At 41.2% G+C, this 14,372-nt stretch overlaps 1 protein-coding gene across 1 annotated transcript; it reads left to right on the forward strand.

The window, feature by feature from the left end:
* Positions 1 to 270: 270 nt before the first annotated feature.
* Positions 271 to 13,987, forward strand: rnf212 (ring finger protein 212; the record flags this gene model as incomplete). Its single annotated transcript, XM_083651748.1, has 10 exons — positions 271 to 382; positions 1,173 to 1,234; positions 1,520 to 1,594; positions 2,038 to 2,094; positions 2,330 to 2,418; positions 2,716 to 2,775; positions 8,176 to 8,218; positions 8,413 to 8,470; positions 13,442 to 13,511; positions 13,861 to 13,987. The coding sequence occupies 10 exons, from the start codon at positions 271 to 273 to the stop codon at positions 13,985 to 13,987; spliced, it is 753 nt and encodes a 250-aa protein (XP_083507874.1).
* Between the last annotated feature and the right edge of the window lie 385 nt (positions 13,988 to 14,372).

A 14,372-nucleotide genomic window follows, 5' to 3' on the forward strand; every position in this document is an offset into this window, starting at 1 on the left:
TTCAGTCGGTTAGCTTAGCTGCTTCACCCAGCTAACTAACCTGCGTTAACATGTAACATGTTCATGAAGTTAACTTAAACAAAACTGAAAAGTTTTTCAGTTAGCTTTTTCCAATATTAACGTTACCTACTGTAAGTCGGATAAGTCAACATGCAGGCTTTTGCTCGTTATCTTCGCAATAGGGAGAGATAGTTAGCAGAGCGGCTACTTTGTGTGCTAACGTTATGTTGCAAGAGGCTTTACGTGACCCTTCCTTACCATCAGAAGAACATGTCCTTCTGGTGGATTTGCTGCAACTCCTGCTTCCTGCCTCCCGGTGCTGAGCTAAAGCTGGCTGTCACCACCTGTGGCCATGTCATCTGTAGTGTCTGCTATCAGAAAGGTAGGCAAACGTTGCCCTATTTATTTACATTGCTAGTAGAATCTGCTATAAATTTGTTGTATGGTATTCATATTGAGCACAACATACTGTACATACAAAATAGGTTCGTTTTACCGTTCACTTGGCCCCAGGCAGTGAACATGTGATTAGACAGGGACATCTGTTGGAGTTCATATGCTATTGCAGAACTGGTAACTGAATTTTTATCCCAAGGACTGGAGTTCCCCCACACACTTTTTCATGCCTGCAGCCCCACCACCAAATGCATACAGTACATACAAATTAAGGCCACCAAATGAAATGTTAAATGAAACAGCGAACCTACTGTACATTTGAGAAGATATCTACAGTTAGATGGGGTCTGGTACCAAACTGGATCATTGTTGCATTACAGTGGGTAGAGTGAAATCACTGATTCAGTCATTTCATTTCTGCAATGCTTTATCACTGTCACAATAATTGTGGAATTATACTATTCCTAATTTGATCTGGGACTCCTGGAAACCTCTGGAAGGCCCTTAGGGGTCCCTGCACCCACTTTGAGCACCAATAACCATGGTGAAGGGCCACAGGCCTGTTCTGATGGGTCTGGTTTAGAGGGATTCCCAGGGTTAAACTTCATTCATTTGGGGGTCTCAGGCTGAAACAGTTTAAGATCCCCTAGAGACCCCTACTATTCAGTTTAGATTTAGGCTACAGTACAGTGGCTCCTATTACATCATGTTGGAAAGATTAATTTGATCTTTCTCATTGTACTTTTGTCTATATTTAATTGTCTATTTTCTTTCAGCCAAGCAAGGGGAGTGTTTAATATGCAATTCCAAATGCCAAGTCTCTGCTCTCACTGACAAAGTAAGCATCTTTACATTACTGATAGGTAAACCTGTGATGGCATGTTTTTCTCCTAATTTATCATTGGATGACATTTTTGGGGCGGGCTGTGGGGTTTGGGGAAGTTGATGGCGTCATTTATAACACAAACTATGAAAAACATGCCTTATTTTTGTGACATATCAAGCCGGCAACATTTTACCTCTACCAGCCCCTATGCTTATTGCTTACATGTGAACAGCCTGACAACTGTTTGGAATTGTACTGATATAACACTAAAATGTAAAATGCTTTTTGTTTTGACAGAGTAGTTCTGAGGTGAAGGCCTTGTTCTCCGACATCAACGTTGTGGCAACCAAACACTTCACAGAAATCAGCAAGGTTTGATTTTTTTCATTCTCATCAATACACAGGGCTACATTGAGTACTTACACGTTTGTATGACAAGTGATACAGAGGACTATTAATGATATCAAGTCAAGTGATGCTCTTATCAAAATGGAAGTATTAATATAGTGTCGTTTGGCGGAACCCAGGAAGTGAAGGTGTTAGTTTAAAAAATGTTGCTTAACTTAGGAAACTTATTGCACTGTGAGAGTAAAAATGTCTTTTTATTGTCTGTACTCTCGCCAGCCACCTGCTCTTATCACTTTTATTTAGTATTTTATAAGTCTGTGCCATCGATTCTGCCAAAGTCAAAATATGGTTTGTGCTTTACAGTTAAACAGTCTTGTAAGCTTGCCGCTAAATATACAGTATATCTGTTTTTATATTACATTATATCTCAGTAGACTTCATACTGTGTGCACTATCCTTTTTCACAGGTTTTAATGTTCCAGGCAAGGCATCAGAAGAGATTGCTGACTCACTACCAGGAAAGGGTAAGATACATTTATCCTGCTGCAGTGCGTGTGCGTGTGCTTGTGCATGTGTGTGTGTGTGTGTGTGTGGGAGTCTGCTGTACAAGTTGTTTTGGCAGTTACCAAACCATCTTTTGGAGGGTGCCTGGCATCCCCCCCCACCACCACCACCACCAGCAGCCAATGTTATGGATGGCTTAATTTCCATTCCATAAGAAGAAGAAGAAGTCACTAACCCTGTTGTGAATCTCCTCAGAATGAGCAACTAGAAGAGGGTTTAGTCAAGATGAAACAAGAACTGCAGAAACAAGAGATGCAGAAACAGGAAATGCAGCAGATGGCCAAGTAAGTTTCCATTTCTAATTTCATAATTTATGTATTTCTGAATTTGAGTTGATTAAAGGAACACTCAGCCGATTAAGATGCGGACCAGTGATAATTTTGTGCATGAATGACATCACTGGTTCACAACTTAACTCAAATCAACTCTCAATAACTGTCAAATGAATGCCTGCAAAAAAAAAAACGGTTTACGGCTTTCAGATATCTGTGAGATTATGTGCTAAATAAATCAGCATTGTTTTTCGGTGGAGTCTCCCTTTAAGAGTTGGCCGTGTTTCTGTGTTTTGTCATCCTCCACAGGAAGCTGAATGAACAGAATGCCTACATCAGTCAACTGGAGAACTCTCTTAAGCATCAGCGGTAGGACAGTTAAACAATCGCTCAACAATCTCATTAGATCCATGAATACATCCCAGATTCCCAGTGCTTTTGTCTGAAATTAGAGGATTAAAGGGGTTGCCAAGCATTCTTAAAATTAGGGCTGCAACTAGCGATTATTTTCATAATCGATTTATCTGTCGATTATTTTCTCGATTAATCGATTAGTTGTTTGGTCTATAAAATGTCAGAAAATGGTAGCAAATGACGATCAGTGTTTCCCAAAGCCCACGATGACGCCCTCAAATGTCTTGTTTTGTCCACAACTCAAAGATAATATGAGTTTACTGTCATACAGGAGTAAAGAAACCAGAAAATATTCACATTTAAGAAGCTGGAATCAGAGAATGTAGACCTTTTCTCTTAAAAATGTACTCAAAAAGATTAATCGATTATCAAAATAGTTGTCGATTCATTTTCTGTCGATGGACTAATCGATTACTTGATTAATCATTGCAGCTCTACTTAAAATTAAGTAACAAATACAAATGATTTGTAAATTCTTTGTACATTCTTGTAAATTTAGCAAACCATATTCTGCTCTTTACCCTCCTCCTTCCATCACAATCACTTATCATCAGAGATCATAATCCTGGGCTTGTGAAATAGAAGAGGAAAACTAGACTCAATTAGGATACAGAGGGGTTGGAAAGCCTGTAATGATTTGGAGTCAAATGCTGCTGTGTCACCCAAAGAAGTGTTTTGTCGGCTTTGGCATTATTGTACAAGCTATTTGCAACCAGCTGGCTGTTATGCCTCACTTCTCACTAGGTGTCACTCCTGGCACATCTGAATGAGAACTTCTCACTGTAAAAGGAGCAGCAACATGTTTTTAAGGAGACCAGCTTATTTATCATCACCCGAGTGTATTTTAAGTAGGTTTTTGCAGGTTCTTCTGGGTGGAGTAAAGGGACCCTAATTTAATGCTGAATACCTGAACTGCCCTTTTTAAGAAATGTCCCAGTCTTTAAACAGTCTTAGAAAACATTTACTGTGGTAGCCCTCATAGAGCTCTCCGTTGTTTGTCTGTCGTACATACTGTACGTACTACACCAAAGTCCGTCTTAAATGTTCTGTACAATACAACAGAATAAAGGCATACTCTAGCACAAACTCTGAAACACATTTTAGCTCCATTTTACCTAAGTGATTCCATTCTACCTACGTGTTTTTAATCTTTTATTGTGTGTGCTTGTATTTTCTCTTGTGAAGCACCTTGACATGTCAGTTTGATTTTAAAGTGTGCTATACAAATAAAATGCATTATTATTATTTATTATTATTACCCTCTCCCACATGAAAGCTTGCTGAAAAAAAGGAGGGGGGGGGGGGGGATTTCTGCATTGCATCTCTCAGGAAAGATAAACTCTTCTGCTGTACACCACCACACATACGTCTGTCTGTCTGTCTGTCTGTCTGTCTGTCTGTCTGTCTGTCTGTCTGTCTGTCTGTCTGACTGACTGTCTGTCTGTCTGTCTGTCTGTCTGTCTGTCTGTCTGTCTGTCTGTCTGTCTGACTGTCTGTCTGTCTATTTATCTATCTATCTATCAATACCTGAACTGTACATACCTACAGAATATGGGGAAACGTATCTCGTCTGTAATGCACCACACCTACTGATGTGAAAAAATTTAACCATGCAAAAACTGCACTTTTTCCATTTACACTAACATTTATTTATGACTTCTACTGTGGGATGAATTATGTATTTGGAATTCAAGCAAGTCTAGTGGCGAGATTAATTTGAAATAAATCTATCGTTGCCGTCTGGACTACTGTAACTTAATAGTTTTCGGAGAGTGTTGTTGGTTTTTTAACCTTTATTTAACCGGGGAAGTTTGACTGAGTTTGTCCTTTTTCAGCCCCCACACTCACACACCATTACTCACAGACTGATGACCAGAGCAGCTCCACTGGAGAAATGTGGGGTTATTTGCCTTGCTCAAGGGCACTTTTAGACGGTAGTTGCCAAGTAAGGAGAGAGTGAGAGAGTTGCTCATTTGCTGTCTCCCCACATTGATTTTCCCAAACTGCCTGGGATTCAAACCAACAACTCTCTGGTTATAAGCGGTTCTCTCTTCTCTATGCTACACCCACTGCTCCGTGTTCTGATGCAACTATGTTGATGTCTGTTGTCATTCAGTGTCCAAGCTTCACCAACATCCCAGATGATCCACGGAAGCCACCGTTCCCACCATGCCCTACTTGGACCCAACTCAGGTAAACAACAATCTCGGCTTGAAACTCTCTTAGTAAGTCTGGGCTGGCCTTCAGTCACATTTGTTTATCAGACACTGACTGACCAGTCAACTGGCCCAAGTCAACATCTTACTGGCCCCGCCGGCCATTAGGGCAAGTGTTACCATTGAACCCTATGTTCATATTTTTATTGAATAACAAATACTCTCTTCATCATTGATAGAATACAGTGGCTCTTAATGTGTAGTGTTGTGTTACTGTAAATACTCTCTTCATCATTGATAGAATACAGTGGCTCTTAATGTGTAGTGTTGTGTTACTGTAAATACTCTCTTCATCATTGATAGAATACAGTGGCTCTTAACTCATTGAGTGCCAGCCACTTTTGGAGAACGGATGCTCCCAGTGCCAGAGTTTCAGAGCGTTTTCAGTGATTTCTCGAGGCCCACAGAATATTGTGTGATATTACTATGTAAACACTGAACACGCACAAAGAACGATGAGACTCTATTCTATCATCTGCAAAAAAAAGTTTATTGATCCCATTTTCCGTTCTTTAGTTATGAGCCGGAGAAGATAGGCTGTTTTGAGCAAAAAGACACTTTTCAAATTAGAAGCTGAGTTATTCCGCCTTTTGTGAAATGCAGCATTTCAAGCACATTCACTGAGTCATCTGGTGGGCATCGGATATTCTGGCTTGCGTTTGTCAATCCTGTCCTGCTGCCTGGGTCTGTCTGGGTGTTGTGTGTGTGCTGCTCTGCGTGCCCCCTCCCCCCCCCCCCCCCCCCCCCCCCCCCCCGCCCCGCCCCGCCTCGCCTCAACTGCACACTCCTCCTCCTGTCTGTGGTGGCTCTCTGCTGAGTTTGCTGTGCGCACAGTGAAGGGTGCTAGACATCCTGCTTTTTTACAGCGTTCCGCGTGTGTTTGTCACCGGCAACGATGCTTCCAGTTGGGAATAATAACAACTCCACGGTGTGGATGTGCGGATTTGCTGTCGCAAACGACACGGAGCGGCTCAATTGTGGGAGCAGATTGGCTGCTGCAGGCACAGCTGCAGTAACGTGCTTCAGCATATCGATGCATACGGATGCGATGCGATTTCCGTTTCCATAACGACTTCTTCTTTGTTTTTTCCTTGCCTTTCTGTTATGTGGAGAGCACTGTCGCCACCTAAGGGTTCTGTAAAATAGGTTAGACACATCCAATAGCTATAATATTTGTACATCAGAGGCAGAAGGCTTTGATCGACGCCCCACCGTCAAAAAACGCAATTGACGAACATGTCCGTCCTTGGCACTCAATGAGTTAATGTGTAGTGTTGTGTTACTGTAAATACTCTCTTCATCATTGATAGAATACAGTGGCTCTTAATGTGTAGTGTTGTGTTACTGTAAATACTCTCTTCATCATTGATAGAATACAGTGGCTCTTAATGTGTAGTGTTGTGTTACTGTAAATACTCTCTTCATCATTGATAGAATACAGTGGCTCTTAATGTGTAGTGTTGTGTTACTGTAAATACTCTCTTCATCATTGATAGAATACAGTGGCTGTTAATGCGTTGTGTTACTGTAAATACTCTCTTCATCATTGATAGAATACAGTGGCTGTTAATGCGTTGTGTTACTGTTTTTCTGTGCACTGTCAGTCCGACAGATCCCATATAGCGCTCCCATGTCCCTCTCACGACACTCATCAATCACTAATCTGTGAGTATTGCACCTCTCTCCTCAACCCTCCCTCTCTAACTTTCCACTGTCTCTCTCTTGCCCCCCTTCTCTCTCTCTCTCTCTCTCTCTCTCTCTACCTGTCTGTCCATATTTGATTTGCATTCTCTCCTCCCTGTCTCGATCTCTGTTGTTCTACTCTGTCCTCCTTCTTCTTTTTTTATCTTTCTCTATGCCTCAGACCTCAATAATAACACAACATTAACCTTTGAGAGAGAGAGAATGTAGGAGGTATTTCACAGTGCAAACAACTATATCCTGGGTTCAGCCCCGGCAGCTTATGTTAGCTTTAGCTGCTGTATGGCTTTGCCCTGCCCTGCGGCTAGCCACACACACACACACACACACACGTGTCTCACACACACACACACACGCACACACACACACACACACACACACACACACACACACACACACGTGTCTCACACACACACACACACACACACACACACACACACACACACACACACACACACACACACACACACACACACACACACACACACACACACACACACACACACCTGAATAAGCTCACTACTAGCTTTGCTTACTGGTTTAGTCAGGAATCCATATTGGGTTTCCCAGACACCGTTGACACAGGATTGATTGACTGCCTGGATTTATAGTGCAAATGTTGTTTTATCCAGAGCGACCTTAGGTTCTGTTGATTAAAAATAGTATGGATGACGGAAAGCGGATATTAACCCACTTGCATTAGCAGAATTAGCATCATGCCTGAAGGTTAATTCAATTTCGGTTAAGTACATTGACATGGTAATTCATGTACTAATAGAGCTTTCATTCAAAGTTATTTTGGTATATATTTTTGAAGTCCTTTTGAATGCCGAAAATGATTTTATATATAAATGCAGTCCATTTACCATTTTACAAGTACGGTATTTGAATTGAAAGTGGTTTAGCATGAAGCCTTGTATACTGCAGTGATTCTCATCTCTTGTAGAAATCACCAATGTTCTTCCACCATTGCAAATCCATGTAATCAAGTCGTTTATCTAGTTGCACTCGCATTTTCTCACTCTAGTGGAAGAATGTTTTCACTTGTCATCAAGCTTTCAAGACTGAATCTCTGATAATTAAATGTGAAGATTCTTTGCAGTGGTGCCTTCATGTGTGCTTTGAGATTTTGCTAATTGAAAGAGATTGATCATCTTAATACACAAAACAATTTGCGCAAAGGGAAATGGACTATCCACTTTCCTTTAAAAAGAAAAAAGAGTACAATTATTTATTTCTGTTTTGTGCTCTCAGGTATCTGATATCCTGTAACAGGATGTGCCAGCTTTTCAAATATGCATCAATCCAATTTGGAATGAAATAAAATAAGGTTTGCTGTTTCATAGAAGTGTGTCTTGGTAAAAGCTCGAGCACCACTGCAGTCCTCAGCCAGGTGAAACCAACAGGATTAATGAGGTGTGTTCTCTCTGTCTGGCAGCGGTGAAAGCATCGAGGTGGATGGAAGAAGTCTGTTCAGGAACGTAAGTTCCATGATCTCACCTCAAGTAAAAACCCTCACCTGTAAAATGTGGATATTATTAACTATCAGCTGCCATTGACTGTATATAATGGCTTTGGTGCATGGAGAATGGATGAATGATGAAGTATTGAAAGCAAATAAAAACTTGTGATTGATGTTGTTTCCCTCTCATGTTTGTGTCTGTCTGTCTTTCAGCCCGACCACATGACCAGCAGAGTGACAGTACTCAGCCCTCCACAAGACGGACGAATGGGTATGTGTCATTAAACGTTTGTCATTTATTTTCTTACTTACACTGTCCTTGTCAAATCTTCCCCATAAAGTTGGATCTGCTTTGGTCATCTCTATCTGGGCTATCTGATCCTGTAGCTCATTGGTTCCCAAACTGTGGTCCACGGACGACCAGTGGTCTGCGGGGCTCCGCCTGGTGGTCCGCCAGTGAATTGCAAAAAACCCCGATATTGTATGTATATATATATATATATATATATATATATATATATATATATATATATATATATATATATAATATATAAATTTTACAGAAAACAGTTTTTACATACACATTAACCCTGAGGATTGGGCCGATTTTCAGAAATATCAATATAAATATTTGGGAAATGTCCCAATTTTGAACATTTACTTTCAGAGACTGCAGCAGGCTCAGTTTTAAAGCCAGAGTGAAGTTTCTGGTATCATGTGAAACTAGAAGACTTAAGGAATCGATTTGTACCAACCATGTCCTGCTAGTTTATCAGGAAAGTAGCTAAATAACACTCCAAACTTAGACAAAATTTTGGCGAGGGGAAAAAAAACATTTTCAAAGGGGTCCTCTTTTTCACAGCCTAATGTTGGCAGGTGTCTGTGTGTCCGTGTGTGTCCGTATTGAACCAGCTAGTAGCCTTATATTTTCATTTATCCTTTCTGCTGCTATTGCATGGTTAACAGCAAATGTTGGTTGGTATACGCAGTGGAAGTGGTCCCTGGGAAATTTGGTTTGGTACGTAGTGGTACTTGGACGGAAGAGTTTGGGAACCCCTGCTGTAGCTCAACGGAGATTGCATGACACTAGTACTGCCAGGATTGTGGTTTGATGTTTTGACCGCTAACAATTAGGGATGGGCATCGAATTTCGAATTTTCGAATAATCGTTGTTATTATCAAGGTCGACTTTTATTATTGAAAGTCGAAATTCGAAAAAAAAAAAATGTGTGAGTGAAATGTTGCATTGTCTCCCCTGATTCTAAGTATAGTCGAATCGCTTGGTTTGAGCAAGTAAAACCATTTTTATAAGCATTTTAAGCAAGGTTTATGGAAAAATGAATGGCGGATGAAATCCAATGAAGAGGGAGAGGGGGTGACTTTGGCACCCCTTTGGCACTCAGACCTGAGCCTACTAAATATTTAATGAACCACTCATGATTGTCAAAACTGCTTTTTATTTTCGAAAATGTCAATGTCATGTAACATGTTCTTTACTTCAGTGGTGCAATGCTTGTTTGAGCTAAAAATCCACAGCAGAAGCTTTTTCTATTCATTAATAAAGCCTTAGACTTAGAATCAGGGGAGACAATGCAACATTTCACTCACAAAAAAAACAAAAAAAATAATAATTTTTTTTTACTTCTTTTTTTTCGAATTTCGATTAAAAGTCGACTTTGGCCAGCGAATTTCGAATACCGGTAGTGTTTTTGTTAGAAATGCCCATCCCTACTAACAATGCATGCACACATGGTCCTGTAAGAATTTTGGATAAAAGTATTTACAAAATGTCACATTATGCTTTCTGAGATACAACAGAGATACATCTCTTTCTCTTTGCTGTGTATCTAGAATTTGTCCAGCATTTTGGCAAATTTATGAGTGAGGTGCCATATTGGAACAGACAGAATCATTTCGCAAAATGTTCTTGCTCAGGGCTTAAACCCCAGGTGAACCACCCACTGTGATAAATGAGTACAGATGCTGTGTGCTGTAATACTTAAGGCTGATACCTGCAGAGTTCCCCCTCTTTGATTCTGCAGTTTGTCCCTTACGGGCTTTGACTTCTGTTGTCAGAGATTAATGACGTGACAGTCGACAAATGCTTTTTTGGATCCTCCTTGTAGATATTCATTCACTGTATTTGTGTGAGTCTGTAGTTAAGTAAATATTGTATGGGGGAAAATCATAATATTTAACCGGCGGCAGATTGATTGCGCCATATTAGATGCTCTTGCCCCTAATAATAACTGTTGATGATGATGATGATGATGATGATCTATGGTTATTACAAAATAAGGGAAATATGCAGCGTTTATAATAGAGCTAGCTAAACTGTGGTGGAGGCACAGCTGTATGCTCCTGTAGGGTAGAAACTGAGTATGTGTAAAAGGAATATTGTGAGATACATTGGTAATTTCTCAGACGTTGACTCACCCATTTATTTTGCTTTAACGCTGGTGGATTTTCCAAAGATTTGATTGAAGAAGAGCCATAGTATAAACGCTTATAATGACACACTGTTGCACTGTTTTTATGCCTCTGCCCGCCGTGCCCGGCGATAGCCGTGGCCGGAGGCATTGGCCCCTATCGTTGCATCGGCGCAGTTTCTAGGCCGAGCGGCAGGCGCAGATCAAAGCAGTGGGCGTGGAAAGGCGCACTTGATATCGTCGTGCTGGCGCTAGATGCAGCCCAAAGCATTACAACCACGCCTTTTAGGCGTAAAATTATGCACCGTCATGCTCATTGGATAAGTGCAATAAACGAATCGCACGCTTGCCTTTTTAGCTCCAATTCCAGTGATCCCGCAAAACCAGACGAAAGCCAAACGCTCTGCCCCCCCCCCCCCCCCCCCCTTCATCCAGCCTGTCTGTCTGCATTATAGGCTATTATTCCATATTATTATGCTTCTCAAACCAATCTAACTGCAGTTTCAATACTGCAAGCATGTAAATACGCTACACTATAGCAAGATCAAAGTGAAAATAATGTACTAAACGCATCAGCTAGAAAAATATAGCCTATTAGATTGGTGAAAGTTTGTCCAGAAAGATATCGTTTTCACTCCCCTGCTGCAGGTAGAATGATGCACATAAATATACCCTACATTATGTAAAGTCATTGCATAAATGTGTTTTTATTGTAAAACTAAATGTGGAGTAGGGCGAAGTTATTGGAGCGCACATCACAGTATAGCAGATGACAGTAGAAGCTTCCGAAGCGCGTTCCGCTGTCACTTACCTAAATCACGTTAAATCCACACAGGGTATATATAGGCTCAAGAGGACATATATGTTTCACATAGGGTGGTGTTTCATTTCATGTTTTATTTGGTCCAATATTGAAATGTTCGACAATTGCGGGTTGTCTTACCATTACACATTATTTTAGATCTACCTTTTATATCTATTTCGGCTCTATTTAGTAGCGAAATGGAGGACCCAATTGCATGCTGGGAGTGGACATTCACAGGCAGTAAACTTACAACTGCTATTTCCTATGGGAAGCTGGGTGCTGCTATGTGTTGTGTCTGTTTGAGCGAGGGAGTCAGAGAGAGAGAGAGAAGGGTGACTCAGAGGCAGAAGAGCACTGGCGCACTGAATAGGCCTGGTTTCAGAGAGAGACAGAGAAGGGTGACAGGGGAGAGGCACAAGTGCACTGGCGCAGTGAATAGGCCTGGTTTTCAAAGGCGCAAAGCGCTAAATTTAAGGCAGGTGCCAAGATATCAGTACGCCGAGATTTAAGGCCGACACGCCCACTTTGGCCCATTCTGGGACTGCGCCACGCCCATTCGGCCTAAAGCGCATTTGGCAGCGTAAAGCCATATTGATATCATCCCAAAACAGGCGCAAGGCACGTTTTTTTGCGGTTAAGGCCCGTTTTAGTGCCGAAGGCCTGTGGGAGAATAGGGCCCATTGTGTTTTCGGGTTGTCCGTCCCTGTCCGATTCTCGTTAACGCGATATCTCAGGAATGCCTTTATGGAATTGCTTAAAATTTCGCTCAAACGTCCACTTGGACTCAAGGATGGACTGATTCAATTTTGGTGGTCAAAGTACAAGGTCACTGTGACCTCACAAACACCATTTCAATCATGAGAGACTGGTCGGTAAGGTTTAACAAGTAAAAGAGCAATTTTCACACCAACATATTTGCTCCTTTCTGGTCCTTTGGAATGCGCCTGGGTTGACGCGCTTAAACAATACTCAAGAGTCCATATATTTCCTTTGTTATATTTATTTTCCTTTTCCATTCATGTTTCATCCATTAGGTCATCTTTCTTTCTTCCACAAACAAGGAATTGTTCTTCTTACCATATCATCAAAATATCGAAAATGAAAGACATAAAATATAACTCAAATTCAGTTCGTACATCGATCAAAAACCGTGTGGCTACACACCAAAGAAACCAAGTCTAAATGCCAGCTCCACTCTCCAAACCCCTTTACCATACCAGCTGAAATCAACTCCCTCAGCTGATTGTCAAAGAAAGAAAGGAGACACTCCAATTACAATCCTCTCACACGACACCAATAGTTCATATGCCCATTCTCCATATTTCATTATATTAATGCATAATTCAATAAAACAAAATCAATATCAAAACTCATACTTTTGGCTCCAACAACAAGATATTTTCTTTAGCAAATGGCATGCATGGCAAGTACTTTGGGCATATGACTCCATTGTAAGGTGGCGCTCCTCTTGAGGGGAGAGGAGGGCATCTGTGGCTGGTGGGAAGGACTGTGGTGAGGGAAAGGGGTGGGGCTAGGGGCCATAGCTAAGGATAGGAACGTCATAAGAGTCGGGGTTCGAGGGGTGGGTAGGGGGAGTGGTTGGGCGGATGTGGGTGGTTTTGGGGTAGGAGGACCATTTTCCATGTTGAAAAAGATTAGCCTTGTTTTGTTTTTCACCTTTTATTGTACAAATTCAAATGAAGATTAGCCATGTTGTTGAGGTACTCCCAAAAATTTCCTAAAGTGCCATAAGGCCATAAGGCATCAAAACCAACATCGAAAAAAAAAATTCTTTAAACCCGCATTTTTTTTACGTGGTCCCAGTGAAATGTTCTATGGTCTCTCCCGATTATAACGTTAGCTGTTTGGTTTGAACCAGTAAAACTATTTTTATACGCATTTTACGAATTGTCTATGGGAAAATAAATGGCGGATGAAATTATCTGGTACAGTGCTGAAGCAGGAGGTAGGCGGTCACTTTGCCTCTCTATCTGCTCTCTTTGTTTAGGCACCATCCCTCACCGATCGACCAATCAGAGCGTTATGCGCAACCACTCAGCACGCTCGGCTACAGTCAGGTGACTAAGTTCATTCTATACTGCTGCTACAACTGGTTACATGAGTTTAACAAGTCAACATTGGTTACTGGCAAGTGCTAATTTGGTAGCATTAATCAAAAATAAACAGAAACTAAATTTGATGGATATAGTTGTTATCCAAGCATAGTTTTTAAGATGTTTATTCCTGTTTTCAGAACTGGGAAAAAGTGAATAGCTGCAATCAACTTCTTGTTGACGTGAACTATTTTTCATTGGTATAATGGAAACCTGTGTATCTCAATTGTGACTGAACTTATTTGGCCTCTCTTCTCCTTATATCTCCTCTCTTCCTCTGTCCTCTCCTCGCTCCTCTCCTGTCCTCTCCCAGTCGTTCCCAGGGACTATCACCAAACCCGGATATTTCATTTGGTCGCAGCAGTGGCTGGACGCCCCCCATGTTCAAACCCCCAGCTTCCTTCAGACACTCCATGTCCTCCCTGGTCTGCCCTCCATAAAGCCTCTAAAGAAGTAAACCTGTGTTTCTGGAGGCATTAATGGACTACCCTAGTTGCTCATTGCGCGATCTCTGTTGCTCACTGCTTTTGCAGCTTGAGAAGCTGTTTCCACTGAGCGCTGTGTTTTAATAGTGTTTGAAATGACATTTACTGTAAAGTCTGAACCTGCACCTTAATGCATCAAACTCTATATTACTAATTAAACTTACTTACTCTGTACTGTTGAAAAAGTTCCTCACAGTCCCAACAACAACTAATAAAATAATGACATGAACCTTGTTGTTGCTGATTTTTAATATATATAATATATATATAGGCCCGTGCTGTCCTTGATTGCAAGTTTGTCTTTCACATGAGCATTTTGAGGTTTGAAATGTGATTGCAA

This window comes from Poromitra crassiceps (genome assembly GCF_964638095.1).
Source record: "Poromitra crassiceps genome assembly, chromosome: 15".
In the NCBI taxonomy this organism is placed as follows: Eukaryota; Metazoa; Chordata; class Actinopteri; order Beryciformes; family Melamphaidae; genus Poromitra; species Poromitra crassiceps.